Source organism: Rhinoderma darwinii, chromosome 8 (genome assembly GCF_050947455.1).
Source record: "Rhinoderma darwinii isolate aRhiDar2 chromosome 8, aRhiDar2.hap1, whole genome shotgun sequence".
In the NCBI taxonomy this organism is placed as follows: domain Eukaryota; kingdom Metazoa; phylum Chordata; class Amphibia; order Anura; family Rhinodermatidae; genus Rhinoderma; species Rhinoderma darwinii.
In genome coordinates, this window is record NC_134694.1 from 38,927,481 (window position 1) to 38,948,656 (window position 21,176).

Genomic DNA, 21,176 nt, shown 5'->3' on the forward strand with positions numbered 1-21,176 from the left:
GTAAACACAACAACGCTCAGGCAATGAGTGAAAGGGCAGAGCCCTTTTTATAGTCCAGGGTGATCATGGTTTAATTGATGATTATTTCCATGTTCGTGCGCTGGCTCTTTAAGACCGGGCACGAGCGTGCACGCGCACCCTACGGGACACAGCAGAATTGAGCGGACGTGAGCGCTGACGTCTACTGGGGAGGAGATGCAGGCCAGCGCTCACAGATCCATGGCTGCGGCCATCTGGGGGTGAGTTATCCCGACGGTCTGTGGCCGTGGACGCTACACCTCTCTTACTTTAATCCATAAGAACTTCTGTTTGATCCTAACCCTTTTCCTTACCGGACAACATGATATTATATATAAAAATTTAGGAACCAGGATAATTTTAACATGAGATATTCTGTCGCTCTTTGATAGGGTGAGTTTACCCCACAAATGCACCTTGCGCTAATTTTCCAGATCAATGGCATAATATTCAAAAAAATATGGTTTTCCACATTACCATCAATTTTAATTCCCAGATATTCAAAGTGTTGTGAAGGATCAAGACAGATAGTTTTCCAGATTAATCAAAATCTATTGCATCCAATGGTAGCCGATTTGTTCCAATTAATCGCTAATCCAGAGAAAGAACTAATTTCTTCTATCATATGACTGACCCTCGGGACAGACCTCACTGCATCATTCAGGTATCATAAGATATCATCCTCATACAAAAGCATTTGATCAATTACCCCTCCATAGCCAAATCCGGATATGTACACATCCTCTCTTATTAGAATCACCAAGGGTTCAATAAATATGGCGAATAGAAGCGGAGTTATGGGACACTCCTGCCGTTTTCCTCTAGAGAGCTCAAAAGGGTGCGATAGATCCCCGCCTACACTGACTCTAGCGGTACGGGAGCTATAAATCGCCTTCACCAAATAGATAAAATTACTTCCAATCCTGAATTTTGCCATTACCCTCCAGAGAAAAACCCACTCCAACCTGTCAAATGCCTTCGTAGCCTCTAAAGACAGAATGGAGTGGGTTCCACCCCGGCCCAAGTGTATATTAGTAAACAATCTGTGTATTTGATTTCTCCCATTTCTGTCTGGCATAAAGCCATTTTGATTCTTATGGATTATAGAATTTATGACATTTTGAAGCCTATATGCCAATATTTTCACATATAAATTTACATGTGTGGCCCATAAGCCTCCCTATCACAAGGGTCCTTACCTCTTTTGGGATGAGAACTATAATGGCATCCCCTTTTGATATTTTTAAAGGGGTTTGCCCATCAGGGACATTTATGGCATATCCACAGGATATGCCATACATATCTGGTAGCTGTGGGTCCCACTTCTGGTACCCATACCCATCTCTAGAATGGGGCCCCCTAAAATCCTGTCCTACCTTTCCCTGTTTCTGCTGCCACTTGTCATTTTGGAACATGTAATTACAAAACAGCGTAGCTCGCTGAGCTACGCTGTTTTCTTAACTCCTATAGAAGGGAATGGCAGAGCTGAAATTGATCTTTTCTTTATACTTCTGCATATTTGGAGTTAACACTTTACTCGCATAGAGCACCACCCTTTCAAACAGCTGGAGTACCACAGATAACATCCTGGAGTATTTTCTCGAAATGGGTGGCACAACCAGAATTTTCTTGTTTTCTTAATACTCAGTGACATCTTAGGCCTCATGCACACGACCGTAGTGGTCTGCACGGCCATAAGTTGTGGCTCGGACGGCCGCGGGCCGCCCGCAAATCACGGGCCGCGCACATGGCTGTGTGTATTAATTTCTATGAGTCTGGACCGCAAAATGTTGCCGTAATAAGACATGTCCTATCTTTTTTGCGGTCCAGGGCAATGCACGGACCGTGGAAACCATGGTCGTGTGCATGGGCCCATTGAAATGAATGGGGTCGCAAGTCTCCCGGCAGATTTGCGGGTGGATTGCGGCCGCAAAAATAGGTTCGTGTGCATGGGGCCTTACTAAAAGTGATGCAGAGTCAAATGTCATCCAATTTCTGCAGGCCTCTGTGATTTTCATACAAATTGAATTAGCATTTTCTGTTAGCGATTAGGTGGTCATGTAACCTCATTATAGTATGGAACTAATATATCACTAAAACCTGATGTATACAAGATCAACCAGGACTGTGTGCACAATTGTGATGGTACAGTAAGTACAGGTAAGTTTTTCTTTTTATTTGAATATTTTTTTTACAGGTTTAGCCTATTTGGGAAGGGGAGGGGTGGTGGTGTTAAAATCTTGAAAAACTCGTTTCAATATGACTTACCAAACGACCACACATCTGATTTACTGCTGAACTTGCTGTATAGAAGAACTTCAGGAGGAGACCAACGGACAGGAAATTTTGAGCCCAGTGAGCTTGTATATTCATCATCCAATACATACCTGTAGATAAGATAAGAACATTGAATATATGTGTTATGTTTCAATGACATCTGAACAAAATTCAGGTTACATAGTTATGTTTAAGTTACTGTCCATACTTTAATACATAGGTCCAAATTCTGTTCCTACTAATTTATTAATATAGCATTATTGTGGTTATAGCTTCATTTTTCTAATATAGACATACATTTGGAAAAAGATCTCGTATAACAGTGGGGTTCACTGGGCTAGTGTCACCCTCTCTTACTACCTCCTTCATCTCAGGGTTACTAGCCTTATGCCTAGCTCCCCTACCTTTTTCTTGTATTAACACTATCTGCTTTGCTACTGAGTGTTCGTGTGTATGCAGATTCATGACACAATTGTATAGTAAATAAAAGCAATGTTTATTAATACAAATATTATTCACACTTAGATATAAAATACCAAACACAGAACACAGTAAAGATATATATTCACAATATAGCATCAGCATACCTCAATACATATAATAACTTAATATGTACTAAGTATACTAATACTATTCGTGGCACAGTACCAGTACAATATATTACAATACTATACTAATACCCACCCACTTACCTAAACATAAATATATATTCACTATATAGCATCAGCATACCATAATACATATAATAACTTAATATGTACCAAGCATACTAATAAAACTGGCACAGTATTATTGACTATACTATACCACCCACCAACTTACCTATACATACATATATGTTACAATGCACTCACTCATGCTTGCTTCTGTGACCCACCCCGACTTGGCTCTAACTGTCCCTGTTAGTAGTAAGTTAAATACCAGGGGAACGTTTTAGACTAGGAAAGGTAAAGGGTTAATAGTAAAGGGTTATTTGTCCAGGGGAAGTAGGGGTTAGATGTGTGCAGTGGCGGATTAAGAAGACCATGGGCCCTGGGCTGTTATCCAAACTTGGGCCCCCCTTCTCCACCACAACCCTGCCGCGCCGTAACTATTGCTAACACTACCTAAACACTAGTACACAAAGTAGGCACATTATGCACAAAATACACACAGTACACAAAGTACGCACATTATGCACAAAGTACGCACATTATGCACAAAGTACGCACATTATGCACAAAGTACACACAGTACACAAAGTACGCACATTATGCACAAAGTAGGCACATTATGCACAAAGTACGCACATTATGCACAAAGTACACAAAGTAGGCACATTATGCACAAAGTACGCACAGTACACAAAGTACCACATTATGCACAAAGTACGCACATTATGCACAAAGTACACACAGTACACAAAGTACGCACATTATGCACAAAGTACACAAAGTAGGCACATTATGCACAAAGTACGCACATTATGCACAAAGTACACAAAGTAGGCACATTATGCACAAAGTATGCACAGTACACAAAGTACCACATTATGCACAAAGTACGCACATTATGCACAAAGTAGGCACATTATTCACAAAGTACACAAAGTAGGCACATTATGCACAAAGTACGCACAGTACACAAAGTACCACATTATGCACAAAGTACGCACAGTACACAAAGTACCACATTATGCACAAAGTACGCACATTATGCACAAAGTACACACAGTACACAAAGTACGCACATTATGCACAAAGTACACAAAGTAGGCACATTATGCACAAAGTACGCACATTATGCACAAAGTACACAAAGTAGGCACATTATGCACAAAGTATGCACAGTACACAAAGTACCACATTATGCACAAAGTACGCACATTATGCACAAAGTAGGCACATTATTCACAAAGTACACAAAGTAGGCACATTATGCACAAAGTACGCACAGTACACAAAGTACCACATTATGCACAAAGTACGCACATTATGCACAAAGTACGCACATTATGCACAAAGTACGCACATTATGCACAAAGTACACAAAGTAGGCACATTATGCACAAAGTACGCACAGTACACAAAGTACCACATTATGCACAAAGTACGCACATTATGCACAAAGTACACACATTATGCACAAAGTACGCACATTATGCACAAAGTACACAAAGTAGGCACATTATGCACAAAGTACGCACATTATGCACAAAGTACACAAAGTAGGCACATTATGCACAAAGTACGCACAGTACACAAAGTACCACATTATGCACAAAGTACGCACATTATGCACAAAGTACACAAAGTAGGCACATTATGCACAAAGTACGCACATTATGCACAAAGTACACAAAGTAGGCACATTATGCACAAAGTACGCACAGTACACAAAGTACCATATTATGCACAAAGTACGCACATTATGCACAAAGTACGCACATTATGCACAAAGTAGGCACATTATGCACAAAGTACGCACAGTACACAAAGTACCACATTATGCACAAAGTACGCACATTATGCACAAAGTACGCACATTATGCACAAAGTACGCACAAAGTACGCACAGTACACACATTATGCACAAAGTACGCACAGTACACAAAGTACACACATTATGCACAAAGTACACAAAGTAGGCACATTATACACAAAGTATGCATAGTACACAAAGTACACACGAGTATGCACATTATACACAAAGTACACCTTGTAAACACATGAATATGGACATTAAACACACATGAATATGGACATTAAACATACATGAATATGGACATTAAACATACATGAATATGGACATTAAACATACATGAATATGGACATTAAACACACATGAATATGGACATTAAACACACATGAATATGGACATTAAACACACATGAATATGGACATTAAACACACATGAATATACACATTAAACACACATGAATATGGACATTAAACATACATGAATATGGACATTAAACATACATGAATATGGACATTAAACATACATGAATATGGACATTAAACACACATGAATATACACATTAAACATACATGAATATGGACATTAAACATACATGAATATGGACATTAAACACACATGAATATAGACATTAAACACACATGAATATGGACATTAAACACACATGAATATGGACATTAAACACACATGAATATACACATTAAACACACATGAATATGGACATTAAACATACATGAATATGGACATTAAACATACATGAATATGGACATTAAACATACATGAATATGGACATTAAACACACATGAATATACACATTAAACATACATGAATATGGACATTAAACATACATGAATATGGACATTAAACATACATGAATATGGACATTAAACATACATGAATATGGACATTAAACATACATGAATATGGACATTAAACACACATGAATATGGACATTAAACATACATGAATATGGACATTAAACATACATGAATATGGACATTAAACACACATGAATATGGACATTAAACATACATGAATATGGACATTAAACATACATGAATATGGACATTAAACACACATGAATATACACATTAAACATACATGAATATGGACATTAAACATACATGAATATGGACATTAAACATACATGAATATGGACATTAAACATACATGAATATGGACATTAAACATACATGAATATGGACATTAAACACACATGAATATGGACATTAAACATACATGAATATGGACATTAAACACACATGAATATGGACATTCAACACACATGAATATGGACATTAAACATACATGAATATGGACATTAAACATACATGAATATGGACATTAAACACACATGAATATGGACATTAAACACACATGCACTTACCTTTTATGTCTTCACTGCAGCTCTTCTACTGCTCACAGCACGACACAGAGCCCGCCGACAGTCTCCCCTCCCCCATGTCCCGACATCTAGCAGCAGAGGAGAGATGTTTAGAGCAGGGAAGGGGGGCTGGAGGGGGAGCTTCTAAAGCAGCACAGACCACGGCTGCTAAGTAAAAGCGAAGCTCCCCTCGCCTGACAGGTGCGGTCCTGGCACCAGGGCTCCCTCCGGTGCTAGCGACGCCACTGGGCATGAGGGGGTTCGGGCGGTCATGGGCCCCCTGGGAGCCTTGGGCCCCCTGGGAGCCTTGGGCCCCGGGCGACCGCCCGAAACTCCCTAATGATAATCCGCCACTGGATGTGTGGGGAGAAGGGTAGGATAATGACCAGTGGAAATGCACATGGAGAGAGGGAGGATACTTAGCGGTGCATGTGGTCCTTCCTTGGTTAGTGAGGCAGGAATAACATCTCTGTTGGTCTGTGGTGGTGCAGGAAGCAAGAGAGAGAGGCACACAGAGAAGTGTAGGATTGTGGCCCTTCTTATACCCTGTGTATGTACTTCTATGTATGTCAGATGGGACAATGAATATACATACATACATACATACATCTGTAAATCTATATATATATATATCCATATACACTTATATAGATATAGATACATTAAACACTTCCCTTTACACATTACATAAAAAAACAAGGTTCCAAACTCTCTTAAAATATATTAAGATATGAATTAGCTCTCAATGTTGGACCCAAATATGACATGGTGTTAAAAAGGTGGAGATTCATTTTAAAGTGGTTTTCCCACATTAGACATTAATGGCATTTTCCCAGAATATGTATAAATGTCTCATGAGTTACATAGTTGATAAGGTTGAAAAAAGGTTGAAAAAAAGACACGGGTCCATCAACTCCAACCTATAATCCTACCATGTTAATCAAGAGGATGGCAAAATACCAAGAGGTTGATGTTAATTGCCTCATTAGGGGAAAAATTCCTCCCTGATTCTAAATATGGAAATCATAATAAATCCCTGGATCAACGTTCCAGCTCCAGAATCTACACTCCTGGTCAAAAGTTTTGAGACTGACACAAATTTTGGTTTTCACAAAATTTGCTGTGTCAGCGTTTAGACCTGATTCACAAGAACGTGTTAAACGTCCGTGGGACGGCCGTTGAAACAGCGGCCATCCCACGGACCTATGTAATTCAATCTGGCCGTTCACACAGCCGTTGTTTCAACAGACCGTGTGAAGGGTCCGTGCGAAAATAGGACATGTTCTATCTTTTCACTCATCACGCATCCCTCCATTGACTCTCAACTATGGTGGATGCATGACATCGCGTCCCGCAGCGCTGAGCACGGATGCACCTCAGATGCACGTCCGAGATGCACAGCGCTCGTATGAATCAGGCCTTAGTCAGAGGTTTCTATGGTATACTAAAGTACAATTATAAGCATTTCATAAGTTTTTAAACTTGTATTGTCAAATACATCAAGTTTCTGCAAAGACTCAATATTTACAGTGTTTACCCTTCTTTTTCAAGACTTCTGCAATTCACGCTGTCATGCTGGATATCAGCTCCTGGGCCAAATCCTGACTGATGGCAACCCATTCCTCCTTTTTTTTTTTATATAAATTCTTTATTTATTGAATTATATAAAGCAAATGGTATCACAAAATGTGACAGAACATAATGATATGAAAAAGAGTCGTAGGTATCACACAGGGACATAAGAAAACAATATTCCAACAGCCCAGCTATTCCCACCACCCACAGTTCCAAATAGAAAGGATTGGGAAAAAAGGTACAGTTTAAAGGGGGGGGAAGAAATATAGAAAGGAGAGGGGGTGGAGGGAAGTAAAGGAATATTGAGAAGAAAAATATTGCCTATGTCATAGCTACAGTCCATCAAAGGAGCAGCTCCATTATAATGAGTTACTCATGAGCAGGGCCACCATCAGGAATTTATGGACCCGATACAGCCAAGATGGCTGCCCCCCCTCCATTACCGGGGGAGGGCAACGGAAAGTGTGGCACTCACGTTTATACGTTATACGCATTAACTGATTTTGGTGCTGATGTCAATTACAGTGAACGAAACCATAGAGCAGACAGTACCTATTTATTTATTGAGTACACGGCCGGAGCGTCGGCAAAAGTCTCTGGCCAGGGATTCCGGCCCTGGTGAATCCCCTGACGTCACTTTACATATATGGACAGTGATATCAGGAGCTGTCCCAGGGACAAAGTCCTCGGGTAGAGCACTGTCCACATACTAATTTCAGGAGCGGTATTCGGTTTTTTGTGGAATCTCTTAGGATGGAATAGCAAAGTCCACTACACTATTCCATCCTTCAAAAATAAGGTATACCGACGTCTACCAGCCCGATGTAGGCTAAAAGGACATAATGGAGCCCTGTGAATTATCGTCTACGTTGTTTATAGTGTACGTTACGAGATTTCCTAACTACACGATAAACTTAGGGCAACAACATGATGTGAAGGGGGCCTTAAGGGAGGGGGAAGCGCTTGTGAGGATGTAAGGAGAACTAATGCTCTGTTCTGACGTTGCCATTACATTTCAATGTGCTTTTCAACAGTAAAAATCTGAGGCTTTTCCTTTGATTTCTAATGCAGATGTGCCATAAGCGTGTAGCAGATCGGCACGAGAATAAGGCCCTGTTCACACAGAGTTTTTTTGCCGCGTAAACCGTGTTGGAAACGGTGGCAAAAAAACATCAGAAATCGCCTCCTATTGATTCCAATGGGAAGCGAAGGCGTTTTTTTCCCGCGAGCGGAAAAAAACGCTTGTGGGTAAAAGAAGCGACATGCCCTTTCTTCAGGCATTTCCGTCTCTGCAAAAAACTGTGTGAACAAGGCCTAAGTCCCATTGTCATTTAAACTTGCTTAGGACCTTTTCATATCAGCGTTGGCTTTCCGTTGAGGGGTTCCATCGGTGAACCCCTCAACGGAAAATCAAACGGAAACCTTAGCTCACCATGTGCATCACGCAGTTGACTGCGCTATTGATTCTGTTGAAAAAACGGAAAACGGCTGGAACGGTCAAAAACGGAAACCATTAGCAATGTTTCCGTCACCATTTCCGTTTGGGGGTTCACTAACGGAAACCTCTGATGGAACCCCTCAATGGAAAGCCAACGCTGATGTGAACAGGCTCTTATCCTCGGCTTTTCCATGAAAAATAAGTAGCATGCTACTTATTGCTGTGGTGGTTTTCTTGTCGCGGTGCGGACAAAAATACACGTGGAAAATTTTACATAGCATGTGAACTGGGTTGCGGAAACCTCATATGCATGGGATGCAGAATCATCGGCATGTCGTAGGAATACGTATCAAATCCAACATGTGTGAACGGGGCCTTAGGGTGAGTTAAAAAAAACTCTATTAGGCTGGGTTCACACGACCTATTTTCCGCCTCAAATTACGCCTGAAAATGCGGCTCAAATACGTCGGCAAACATCTGCCCATTCATTTCAATGGGTTTGCCGACGTACTGTACCGACGACCTGTAATTTTACGCGTCGCTGTCAAAAGACGGCGCGCAAAATAACAGCGTTGTCAAAGAAGTGCAGGACACATCTTGGGACGTAATTTGAGCCGTTTTTCATTGACTTCAATGAAGAACAGCTCCAAATTACGGCCGTAATTGACGGCTCGCAAAACGCGAGTACGAGCAATTACGTCTGAAATGCAGGAGCTGTTTTCTCCTGAAAACAGCTCCGTAATTTCAGCCGTAATTGTCGATATCGCGTGCACATACCCTTAGGCCAAATGCACACGATACTTCTTAGGGTATGTTCACACGGCTTAGCAAAATATGCCTGAAAATACGGATCTGTTTTCAGGCGAAAACAGCTCCTGATTTTCAGACTTTTTTTAGGAACTCGAATTTTTCGCGCCGTATTTTACGGACGTTATTGGAGCTGTTTTTCAATGGAGTCAATGAAAAACAGCTCCAAAAATGTCCCAAGAAGTGACATGCACTTCTTTTTTGCGGGTGTCTTTTTACGCGCCATCTTTTGACAGCGACGCGTAAAATAAAACCTCGTGGGAACAGAACATCGTAAAATCCATTGAAAGCAATGAGCAGATGTTTGTAGGCGTAATGGAGCCGTTTTTTCAGGCGTAATTCGAGGCGTAAAACGCCAGAATTACGTCTGAAAACAGTGCGTATGAACATACCCTAATGTGCAAATTTGTCGCGGGTATTTTCGGGTGGCAAATCCGCAGTTTAATACAGTACTAGCAAAGTAAATGAGATCAAGTACTATCATCTACATGTCGCACATTTTTTCTGCACAAAAATTGACCTGCGGTGCGAATTTGAAAATATGAACATATCAATTTATCTTGCGTTTAAAATAAAAAATAAAAATCTGCAGCATAAAACCTGCACCTATTTCCGCATCAAAATGTAAAAATCACACCTAGAAACGTATCAAAAATTAGGTGCAGATTTTACCTGCGGAATTACCTGCGGTTTTGATGCGGATTTTGTGCACCAAATTCCTCATTGTGTGCGGGTAGCCTTAGGCGGGATTCACGCGACAGGGTTTCCCAGCCGGGTGCCGGCCGTTCATAAATCGGCCGGCACCCGGCTGCATTAGGAATAATAGACCCCTAATGGGGCTATTCACACGACCGATTTTTTGACGGCCGGGAAAACCGGCCGTCAAAAAATAGGACATGCTCTATTTTCGGCCGGGTACCCGGCCGCCCGGCTCCCATAGAAGTCTATGGGGCCGGGTAATACCCGGCCATCACCGGAATGTGTCCCGAGTGATGGCCGGGTCTACCGTCGCTCGCGCACTCTCTCCTCCTCCTCACAGTGCAGAGTGCATGTGAGGAGGAGGAGGAGGGTCTTTTATTGCTCGCTGTAGGAGTCGGAATCCCCAATCCCCAGCCGGGGATTGGGGATTCCGCTACAGGAGAAGTGCGTGACTACACTGTCCAGATATGGACTCAGCGAAGTCACGCACTTCTGCAGCGGAATCCCCGACTCTATGGCCGGGGATGCCGCTACAGGAGAAGTGCGTGACTACACTGTCCATATATGGACACAGCAAAGTCACGCACTTCTGCAGCGGAATCCCCGACTCTATGGCCGGGGATGCCGCTACAGGAGAAGTGCATGACTACACTGTCCATATATGGACACAGCGAAGTCACGCACTTCTGCAGCGGAATCCCCGACTCTATGGCCGGGGATGCCGCTACAGGAGAAGTGAGTGACTACACTGTCCATATATGGACACAGCGAAGTCACGCACTTCTGCAGCGGAATCCCCTACTCTATGGCCGGGGATGCCGCTACAGGAGAAGTGCATGACTACACTGTCCATATATGGACACAGCAAAGTCACGTACTTCTGCAGCGGAATCCCCGACTCTATGGCCGGGGATTCCGCTACAGGAGAAGTGAGTGACTACACTGTCCATATATGGACACAGTGACGTCACTCACTTCTGAAGCGGAATTCCCGACCTGTGGCATATATGGACATTGAAGTCAGTGACTTCTCCTGGAAGGGGGGGGGGATGGGTGCAACCTACAGGGGGCTGTGTGGGATCACCTACAGGGGACTTGGTGGCATCACCTACAGGGGGCTGGGTGGCATCACCTACAGGGGGCAGGGTGGAATCACCTACAGGGGGCAGGGTGGCATCACCTACAGGGGGCAGGGTGGGTGGCATCACCTACAGGGGGCTGGTGGGTGGCATCACCTACAGGGGGCAGGGTGGCATCACCTACAGGGGGCAGGGTGGCATCGCCTACAGGGGGCAGGGTGGCATCGCCTACAGGGGTCAGGGTGGCATCGCCTACAGGGGGCAGGGTGACATCGCCTACAGGGGGCTGTGTGGCATTGCCTACAGGTGGCTGTGTGGCATCGCCTACAGGGGGCTTGGTGGCATCGCCTACAGGGTGCTTGGTGGCATTACCTACAGGGGACTTGGTGGCATTACCTACAGGGGACTTGGTGGCATTACCTACAGGGGGCTGGGTGGCATTACCTACAGGGGGCTGGGTGGCATTACCTACAGGGAGCTGGGTGGCATTACCTACAGGGGACAGGGTGGTATTCCTACAGGGGGCTGGGTGGCATCGCCTACAGGGGGCAGGGTGGCATCACCTACAGGGGGCAGGGTGGCATCACCAACAGGGGGCTGTGTGGCATCACCTACAGGGGGCTGGGTGGCATTACCTACAGGGGGCTGGGTGGCATTACCTACAGGGGGCTGGGTGGCATTACTTACAGGGGGCTGGGTGGCATTACCTACAGGGAGCTGGGTGGCATTACCTACAGGGGACAGGGTGGTATTCCTACAGGGGGCTGGGTGGCATCGCCTACAGGGGGCAGGGTGGCATCACCAACAGGGGGCTGTGTGGCATCACCTACAGGGGGCTGGGGGGCATTACCTGCAGGGGGCTGGGTGGCATTACCTGCAGGGGGCTGGGTGGTATTCCTACAGGGGACTGGGTGGCATCGCCTACAGGGGGCAGGGTGGCATCACCTACAGGGGGCAGGGTGGCATCACCAACAGGGGGCTGTGTGGCATCACCTACAGGGGGCTGGGTGGCATTACCTACAGGGGGCTGGGTGGCATTACCTACAGGGGACAGGGTGGTATTCCTACAGGGGGCTGGGTGGCATCGCCTACAGGGGGCAGGGTGGCATCACCAACAGGGGGCTGTGTGGCATCACCTACAGTGGGCTGGGTGGCATTACCTGCAGGGTACAGCAAATGAACCCTTTACATTGTAAAGGATGAAATATGTTACAATTCTGCAACATAATAGGCATGCAGCTGAATTAAAAATCAGCAGCACGTCCTAAATTTCATGCAGATTATTTTTTCTACTGCACGTGCATGGGGGCTTATTCAGACTAACGTGTTAATCGTCCGTGTGAAGGACGTTTTTTTTAACACACAGCTGCATGTATTTCTATGGGGCTATTCACATGGTCGTTGCTTTGACGGACAGTGTGAAGGGCATGTAAAAAAATAGGACATGTCCTATTTTCGTCCATTTTCACGGATCCCTCAATAGCTCAAGTCCATGAGGAATCTGTGAAAAAGGGTCCCGCACGGGTTCAAATCGGCTGTGAAAAACGTCCGTTATTCACGGCTGATTTCACACACGTTCATCTGCATATAGCCTTATATTGTAATTTGTAGTGAATTTTCAGTGCGCAATCCGCACCAAAAATAGGAGACAAGTAAGTGGCCTTATTCAGATGTCCATGTTCGGCCTGTGATATACGGACCGTGTATCGGCCATATTTCCTGGACCGACCACAGTTTATGGAGCCCGGGTTTCTAGCATCACAGTTATCTATAATCATAGGAGTCCCTCCCTTCCCATGGGAATACTGTCCCCGGTCCCGTACTGAAAACTTCATTATAGTATGGGGCAGTATTCCCTCGAAGAGACAGGTGACTCCTAGAAGCATTGATAACTATGATGCTAGGAGTCCGGCTCCCTGAATTGTGGTCGGCCTGGGAAATACGGCCGATACACGCTCCGTATATCACGGACCGAACACGGCCGTCTGAATATGGCCTTAGTCTAGTTACACAGTGCAGTTAAATCCCATGTTTTTGACACAATTTTTGCAAAATCGCGGCAGAAACTAGATTTGACTGCACTGTGAGAATATAGCCTAACAGCACTATTTTTTCATGTTTTGTATCCTTTTTTTTAATGCAATTTTCGTAATCACGGCACAAATCACGCGGTTTTGCCACGATTTAATCGTGTCAAAACTGTGCCATTTTTGCCTCAAGTGCGAAAATCACGGCAAAAAACGCTCGGGAAACGAAAAAAACCTAACATTTTAATATACTTTATATATCCTACAAGTGAGGTCAGGAGGAATGGGAAGCAGGATGGAGAGGGGGACACACCCACCAGCCTGGAAGGTACAGTCGGCTGTGTAGAGAAGGACATGTCTGGTGGGCGGGATCTCCACACAGAGCTTCTGCTTCTCATGCTGCATCTTCCTCTTCTGTAAGTCCCCTCAGAGCCCCAGCGTTAGTTACTTCAGAGTAAGGAATGGGCCCTATTACATTGCAGGGTCCGTTCCGTTCTCCAAGTGACTAACGCTGGGGTGTTCATTCAAATGTTTAAAGCAGCTGAGAAGCGGACAGACCCCTATTTTTTCATCATTGTGGCCAGGCCCCTGATGGCAGTACTGCTCTCATGGCGGCCCTGCTCACGAGAGCACTATATTACGCAGAATTTGGAAAATCTGTTATGATCGTCAGAGAAAGAGGCTGTAAGATTCTCCATAATCATAAGGTCATTGTCCTTGGATAACCAGAGGGAGATTGGAGAAAACCTCTGCTGTTTCCACAACAGTGGGATACACATCTTAGCAGCAGCAACTAGATGTCTGATAATCAAACATTTTTAGATATGAATTGGTATCTTGCAGTGATGCAAAAGAAACAGTGCAGGGCCCATTTCCATTGTCAAATCAGTCACTTGACGAATAACTCTAATCACTGTCTCCTTGAATAGCACCAGATCCTCACAAGACCAGAAGGTGTGTGAAAAATGTGCACTCTTCACAATTACATCTCCAACAAGTAGAGGGAGCATCTGGAAATAAATGTATGTAGACAGGTAGAGACACAATACCATCTAGATAAAAGTTTCTAATTGTCACGTATGTGGACCCTCTAGGCCGCTCCGCTGTAGCGGAGCGGCAGCTGGCTAAATAACAGTTTATAAAGTCTATGCAAAGTCCTTAGCACAAGGGTACCTACAATAGTCCAGACAGCAGCAGAGGTTTTGTCACTGATGGAACTTGATGTGATATATGATGCCAGACGTGGCGGATGATACCAGACATGGAGGATGGCAGCATGTGTGGCAGATGATTTACACGACTCCAACTAAAGGCTAGGTATAGGAGACCACACAGCAACAGGATACAGGAAGCAGGATACGGGAACACTGGGAGCAGGATAACAACTTAGGGACTGTTTGCAGTACGAACATGGGTGAACAACAACAATAACGCTCAGGCAAGGAATGGAAGGGCGGAGCCCATTTTATAGTCAAGGGTGATTTGGGGATTGGATAGGGAACTTTAAGGCTGGGGAAGAGATAAACTGCCGATAGAAGTTTGCGAATCCCGGAAATCGTTGTATGGACTTCAACTTCTCTGGATCCATCTTGAGTCTACAGTCAGATACGATGTAGCCCAGAAAGGGCAGAGGGTTCCTCTCGAATACACACTTTTCGAGTTTGGCATATTGGTGATTCTCCCTTAAGCGCAACAGAACTTGGCGAACATGCTTCCAATGTGTCATCAAATCAAGTGAGTAGATCAGGATGTCATCCAGATAGACCACCACCCAGACATACAGCAGATCCCGGAAGATGTCCTACGAACTCCTGGAAAATAGCTGGAGCATTACACAGTCCAAAAGGCATCACGAGATATTCATAGTGACCGTCTCGGGTGTTGAATGGGGTTTTCCACTAGTCACCCTTGCGGATACGGATCAAGTTATAAGTCCCGCATAGATCTAGCTTGGTGAACACCATGGCCCTATGAATTCTGTCGAAAAGCTTTGAGATGGGCATACTTGTTTTTGATCGTTATTTGGTTCAAACCTCGGTAGTCGATACATGGACGAAGCGATCCATCTTTCTTCTTCACGAAGAAGAATCCGGCTCCGGCCGGGGATCAAGATTAACGGATGAACCCTCTCCCAAGGTTCTCCTTCACATAAGCATACATGGCTAGGGTTTCCGGCAGGGAGAGAGGATAGACTCGTCCATGAGGTGGTGAGACATCAGGAATTAATTCAACAGGGCAATCGTTGCAATGGGGAGGAAAAGTCTCTGCCTCCTTATCGCTGAAGACGTCTGCAAAACTGGCATAATGTGAGGGCAGATCAGAGAGTGACTAAGGTAGTGGAGGCAAAACAGGATGAACCTGTGGCAGGCAGCAGTGAATGCATTTGGACCCCCATTGTGTTAGGGATCTGCCAGGTACTTCATCTAGCTATACTCCTGGGATTAATCAATCCACACCTGAGGCCAGACCTGTTCGACTGACACCATCTCCCACCAACCAGGGTGGCAGGCTCAGGAGTGGGAGAGCCTATCGCGGCCTGGTCTCTCGGAGTTAGCTCCGCCCCCTGCCCTTTATTACCTGCCCTGTGCTCTCCCTCAGTGCTTGTAATTCTTTTGGATTCCTGGCCCCACTGCTGCTTGCTCCAGCCTGCTTCTGCCGTGCTTCTGCCTTGCTGCAGTTCTGCTTGACCTGCTTGCTTGCCCTGGCTTGCTTCTGTCTCCGTGCCCGCTCGGGTGTACTCACTTCGTCCTGGTCCTGACTGTTCGTTCGCCGCCCCGTTTCCTCGTGGCGTTCCGTGGCTACTGCCCCTTCCCTTGCGTGTTCCCTGTTTGTCTTCCTGTGCACTTAGCCAGCGTAGGGACCGCCGCCCAGTTGTACCTCGTTGCCTAGGGCGGGTCGTTGCAAGTAGGCAGGGACAGGGCGGTGGGTAGATTAGGGCTCACTTTCCCTTCACCTCCTTCCTGCCATTACATAATTACAAGCCCCTGTGCTTACTTCTCTAGGAAGTTTTCGCCCACGGAGAGTAACTATGATATTGGCAACCGCGAACTTCTAGCCATTAAATGGGCTTTTGAGGAGTGGCGGCACTTCCTGGAGGGGGCCAGACACCAGGTAACGGCCCTTACGGATCACAAGAATCTGGTTTTCCTAGAATCGGCCCGGAGGCTTAATCCTAGACAAGCTCGGTGGGCACTATTCTTTACCAGATTTAATTTCTTGGTTACCTATAGGGCTGGGTCCAAGAATATTAAGGCTGACGCTCTGTCACATAGTTTCATGGCCAATCCTCCTTCCGAGAAGGATCCCGCTTGTATTTTACCCCCTGGTATAATCGTCTCTGCCACGGATTCTGATTTAGCTTCTGATATCGCGGCTGATCAGGGTGCAGCTCCCGGGAACGTCCCTGGGGACAAACTGTTTGTTCCCCTGCAATACCGGCTGAGGGTACTCAGGGAAAACCATGACTCCGCTCTATCTGGTCATCCTGGCATCTTGGGCACCAAACACCTCATTACCAGAAACTATTGGTGGCCTGGGTTGCCTAAAGATGTTAGGGCTTACGTCGCCGCTTGTGAGGTTTGCGCTAGGTCCAAAACCCCTAGGTCCCGACCTGCGGGCCTACTACGTTCCTTGCCCATTCCCCAGAGACCTTGGACCCATATCTCCATGGATTTTATCACCGATTTGCCTCCATCTCAGGGCAAGTCGGTGGTGTGGGTGGTAGTCGACCGCTTCAGCAAGATGTGCCACTTTGTGCCCCTTAAGAAGCTACCTAACGCCAAGACGTTAGCTTCTTTGTTTGTGAAACACATCCTGCGTCTCCATGGGGCCCCAGTCAATATCGTTTCTGACAGAGGGGTACAATTTGTTTCCTTATTTTGGAGAGCTTTTTGTAAAAAGTTGGAGATTGATCTGTCCTTCTCCTCCGCCTTCCATCCCGAAACTAATGGCCAAACGGAAAGGACCAACCAATGCCTGGAACAATATTTAAGATGTTTCATCTCTGACTGTCAATTCGATTGGGTCTCATTCCTTCCCCTTGCTGAATTTTCCCGGAATAACCGGGTCAGTAACTCGTCAGGGGTCTCCCCGTTTTTCTGTAATTTCGGGTTTAACCCAAGGTTCTCCTCCGTCTCCCCTGGTTGTTCCAATAATCCTGAGGTAGAGGAGGTTCATCGGGAACTGTGCACTGTCTGGGCCCAGGTTCAGAAGAACCTAGAGGCGTCCCAGAGCGCACAAAAGATTCAGGCGGATAGTAGACGTTCTGCTAACCCCCGGTTTGTCGTCGGGGATTTGGTCTGGTTGTCGTCCAGGAACTTGCGCCTTAAGGTCCCGTCCAGGAAGTTTGCTCCCCGATTTATTGGACCTTATAAGATCATTGAAGTCCTCAACCCTGTATCCTTCCGTCTGGAGCTCCCCCCATCCTTTCGCATACATGACGTCTTCCATGCCTCCCTCCTTAAACGCTGCTCCCCGTCCTGGTCCCCCTCGAGGATACCTCCTGTTCCCGTTCTCACCCCTGAGGGGGTGGAATTCGAGGTGGCCAAGATTATGGACAGTAGGATGGTCCAGGGCTCCCTCCAGTACCTGGTCCATTGGAGAGGATACGGGCCGGAGGAGAGGACTTGGGTACCTGCCCGTGATGTTCACGCTGGGGTATTGATCAGGAGGTTCCACCTCCTCTTCCCCACTAAACCGGGTCCCCTTAGTAAGGGTCCGGTGGCCCCTCATAAAAGGGGGAGTACTGTTAGGGATCTGCCAGGTACTTCATCTAGCTATACTCCTGGGATTAATCAATCCACACCTGAGGCCAGACCTGTTCGACTGACACCATCTCCCACCAACCAGGGTGGCAGGCTCAGGAGTGGGAGAGCCTATCGCGGCCTGGTCTCTCGGAGTTAGCTCCGCCCCCTGCCCTTTATTACCTGCCCTGTGCTCTCCCTCAGTGCTTGTAATTCTTTTGGATTCCTGGCCCCACTGCTGCTTGCTCCAGCCTGCTTCTGCCGTGCTTCTGCCTTGCTGCAGTTCTGCTTGACCTGCTTGCTTGCCCTGGCTTGCTTCTGTCTCCGTGCCCGCTCGGGTGTACTCACTTCGTCCTGGTCCTGACTGTTCGTTCGCCGCCCCGTTTCCTCGTGGCGTTCCGTGGCTACTGCCCCTTCCCTTGCGTGTTCCCTGTTTGTCTTCCTGTGCACTTAGCCAGCGTAGGGACCGCCGCCCAGTTGTACCTCGTCGCCTAGGGCGGGTCGTTGCAAGTAGGCAGGGACAGGGCGGTGGGTAGATTAGGGCTCACTTTCCCTTCACCTCCTTCCTGCCATTACACATTGGAGGTACTTCTCCGGAACCCCAGTCAAGAACAGGAGCATGTAAACGAAACCAAGGCAGGCCCAGCAGAATAGGGTTGATAGCTTTAGGCAAGATGAGAAAGGCAATCTGTTCTGAGTGAAGAACTCCAATTTATAGTGTCAATGGTTCAGTAACGGACACAATAAGATCGGGCAATGGCAGTCCATTCACAGAAGCATCAGTTAAAGGTCTCTCCAAAGTAACTGTGGGCAGCTGCAGGCGATCCACCAGTTCCTGCTGGATAAAATCTGCAGCTGCTTCGGAATCCAGATAGGCAGAGGAGGAGTGTGATCTCTCTCCAGAGATGATAGTTACAGGAATAGTTAATTTGGAAGGGAATTTGGCGTTTGGCATCATTCCACCTAGGGTTGTCTCTCCAACCAACCCTAGGAGCTGGAGTTTCCCGGCTTTTGTGGCCACAATACAGACACAAACCTGAAGAGCATCTGCACTGTTTCTCCTGCACGGACAATATGATTCTGTCCACCTGCATAGGTTCTTCTGGTGGAACGAAAGAGGAAGGCAATAGAGGTCTCCGGAACGAGGGTGCTAGTCTGTAGAAACGTCTCTCCCGCCGGACCACCTGAGCATGTTCCTGGATCCTCATGTTGACCCGGCTTGCCAAAAATATAAGAGCATCCAAAGTGGAAGGAAGATCGCGAGCTGCTAGCTCGTTAATGATGTGTGTGGACAGTCCTTGCTAAAAAGATGCCACCAAGGCCTCAGTGTTCCACACCAACTCAGATGCCAGTGTGCAGAAGGATGGCATATTCTCCTATCATCGACTCCTCTTGTTTAAGGGTTAGCAGAGTAGCAGCTGCAGAGGATATGCAACCCGACTCTTCGGACACTGTACGAAAAGTCTCTAAAAATAAGGCTAGATCCGAGAATTCCGGGCCCTTCCGTTCCAAGATGGGTTGCATCCAAGTCGGGGCCTTGCCAGCGAGAAGAGAAATGATGAATGCTACCTTGGCTTTATTAGAGGGGAAGAGATAAGCACGCAGTCTAAAATGTATGGTACATTGGTTAATGAAGCCTCCATAGGTTCTAGGATCTCCATCATAGCGAGGTAGCAAAAGGTGGATCCGGAAACAGCAGGAGGGATAACAGGTAGTGGAACAGCAGCAGCATCCAGAGAAGAAGCAGGAGGATGATTCAGAAAGGTCACAATAGAATTTACTGCCAGTAGGAGCTGATTCTGGCGTGAACGCCGGTCATGCATATCTGTTTGCATCACCTGAAACGCAGTCTTAGGTTGACCAGCGGGTTCCATGGCCTGAGTGTACTGTCACAATCTGGGACCCACTAGGCCGCTTCGATGTAGCGGAGTGGCAGCTGGCCAAATAACAGTCTATAAAGTCTATGCAAAGTCCTTAGCACAAGGGTACCTATAAGACTCCAGAGAGTAGCAGAGGTTTTGGCACGAATGGAACTTGACGTGGCAGATGACGCCAGATGTGGCGGATGATACCAGACGTGGTATATGACAGCAGGCGTGGCAGCTGACAGCAGATGTGGCAGGTGACCCCAGGCGTGGTGGATGACAGCAGGTGTGGCAGATGATTCACACGACTCCAAGTAAAGGCTAGGTATAGGAGACAACACAGAAACAGGACACAGGAAGCAGGATAGGGTAATACTGGGAGCAGGATAACAACTAGGGGACCATTTGCCGTATGAAAATGGGTGGACAACAACACTCAGGCAAGGAATGGAACATGGGTATGAACTGAGCCCTTTTCATAGTCCAGGGTGATCTGGCTATTGGATAGGGAACTTTTAGTATGCGCGCTGGCCTTTTAAGTCTGGGGACGAGCACACGCACGCACCTTAGCTGTCAGTCCAGGGCAGGACGGCTGCACGAGCTAGCATTTCCTAGGAGGGAGACGCTGGCAGGCAGCCAGTAGTCTGCATTCGCGGCTGTCCAATTTTTTTTTTGACTATTAGTTTTGTTCCCTGATGAACCTGTCAATTTTCAGGGGAAAGGCGTTGGAACGCAGTTTATTATGTCTATCATTTTAAGTCAATCAGAGCCACCTGGACATGCTGATTTGTTTTTCATCATTCACAAC

General features: G+C 46.2%; 1 protein-coding gene across 1 annotated transcript in view; it reads right to left on the minus strand.

Annotated features, from left to right (window-relative positions):
- The window catches only part of BTK (Bruton tyrosine kinase), a 477,293-nt gene that overhangs the window by 13,219 nt on the left and 442,898 nt on the right, over positions 1 to 21,176 (minus strand). The window contains exon 17 of the mRNA XM_075835606.1: positions 2,287 to 2,405. Coding sequence (XP_075691721.1) covers positions 2,287 to 2,405 — 119 coding nt within the window. The remainder of the gene's footprint in view (positions 1 to 2,286; positions 2,406 to 21,176) is intronic.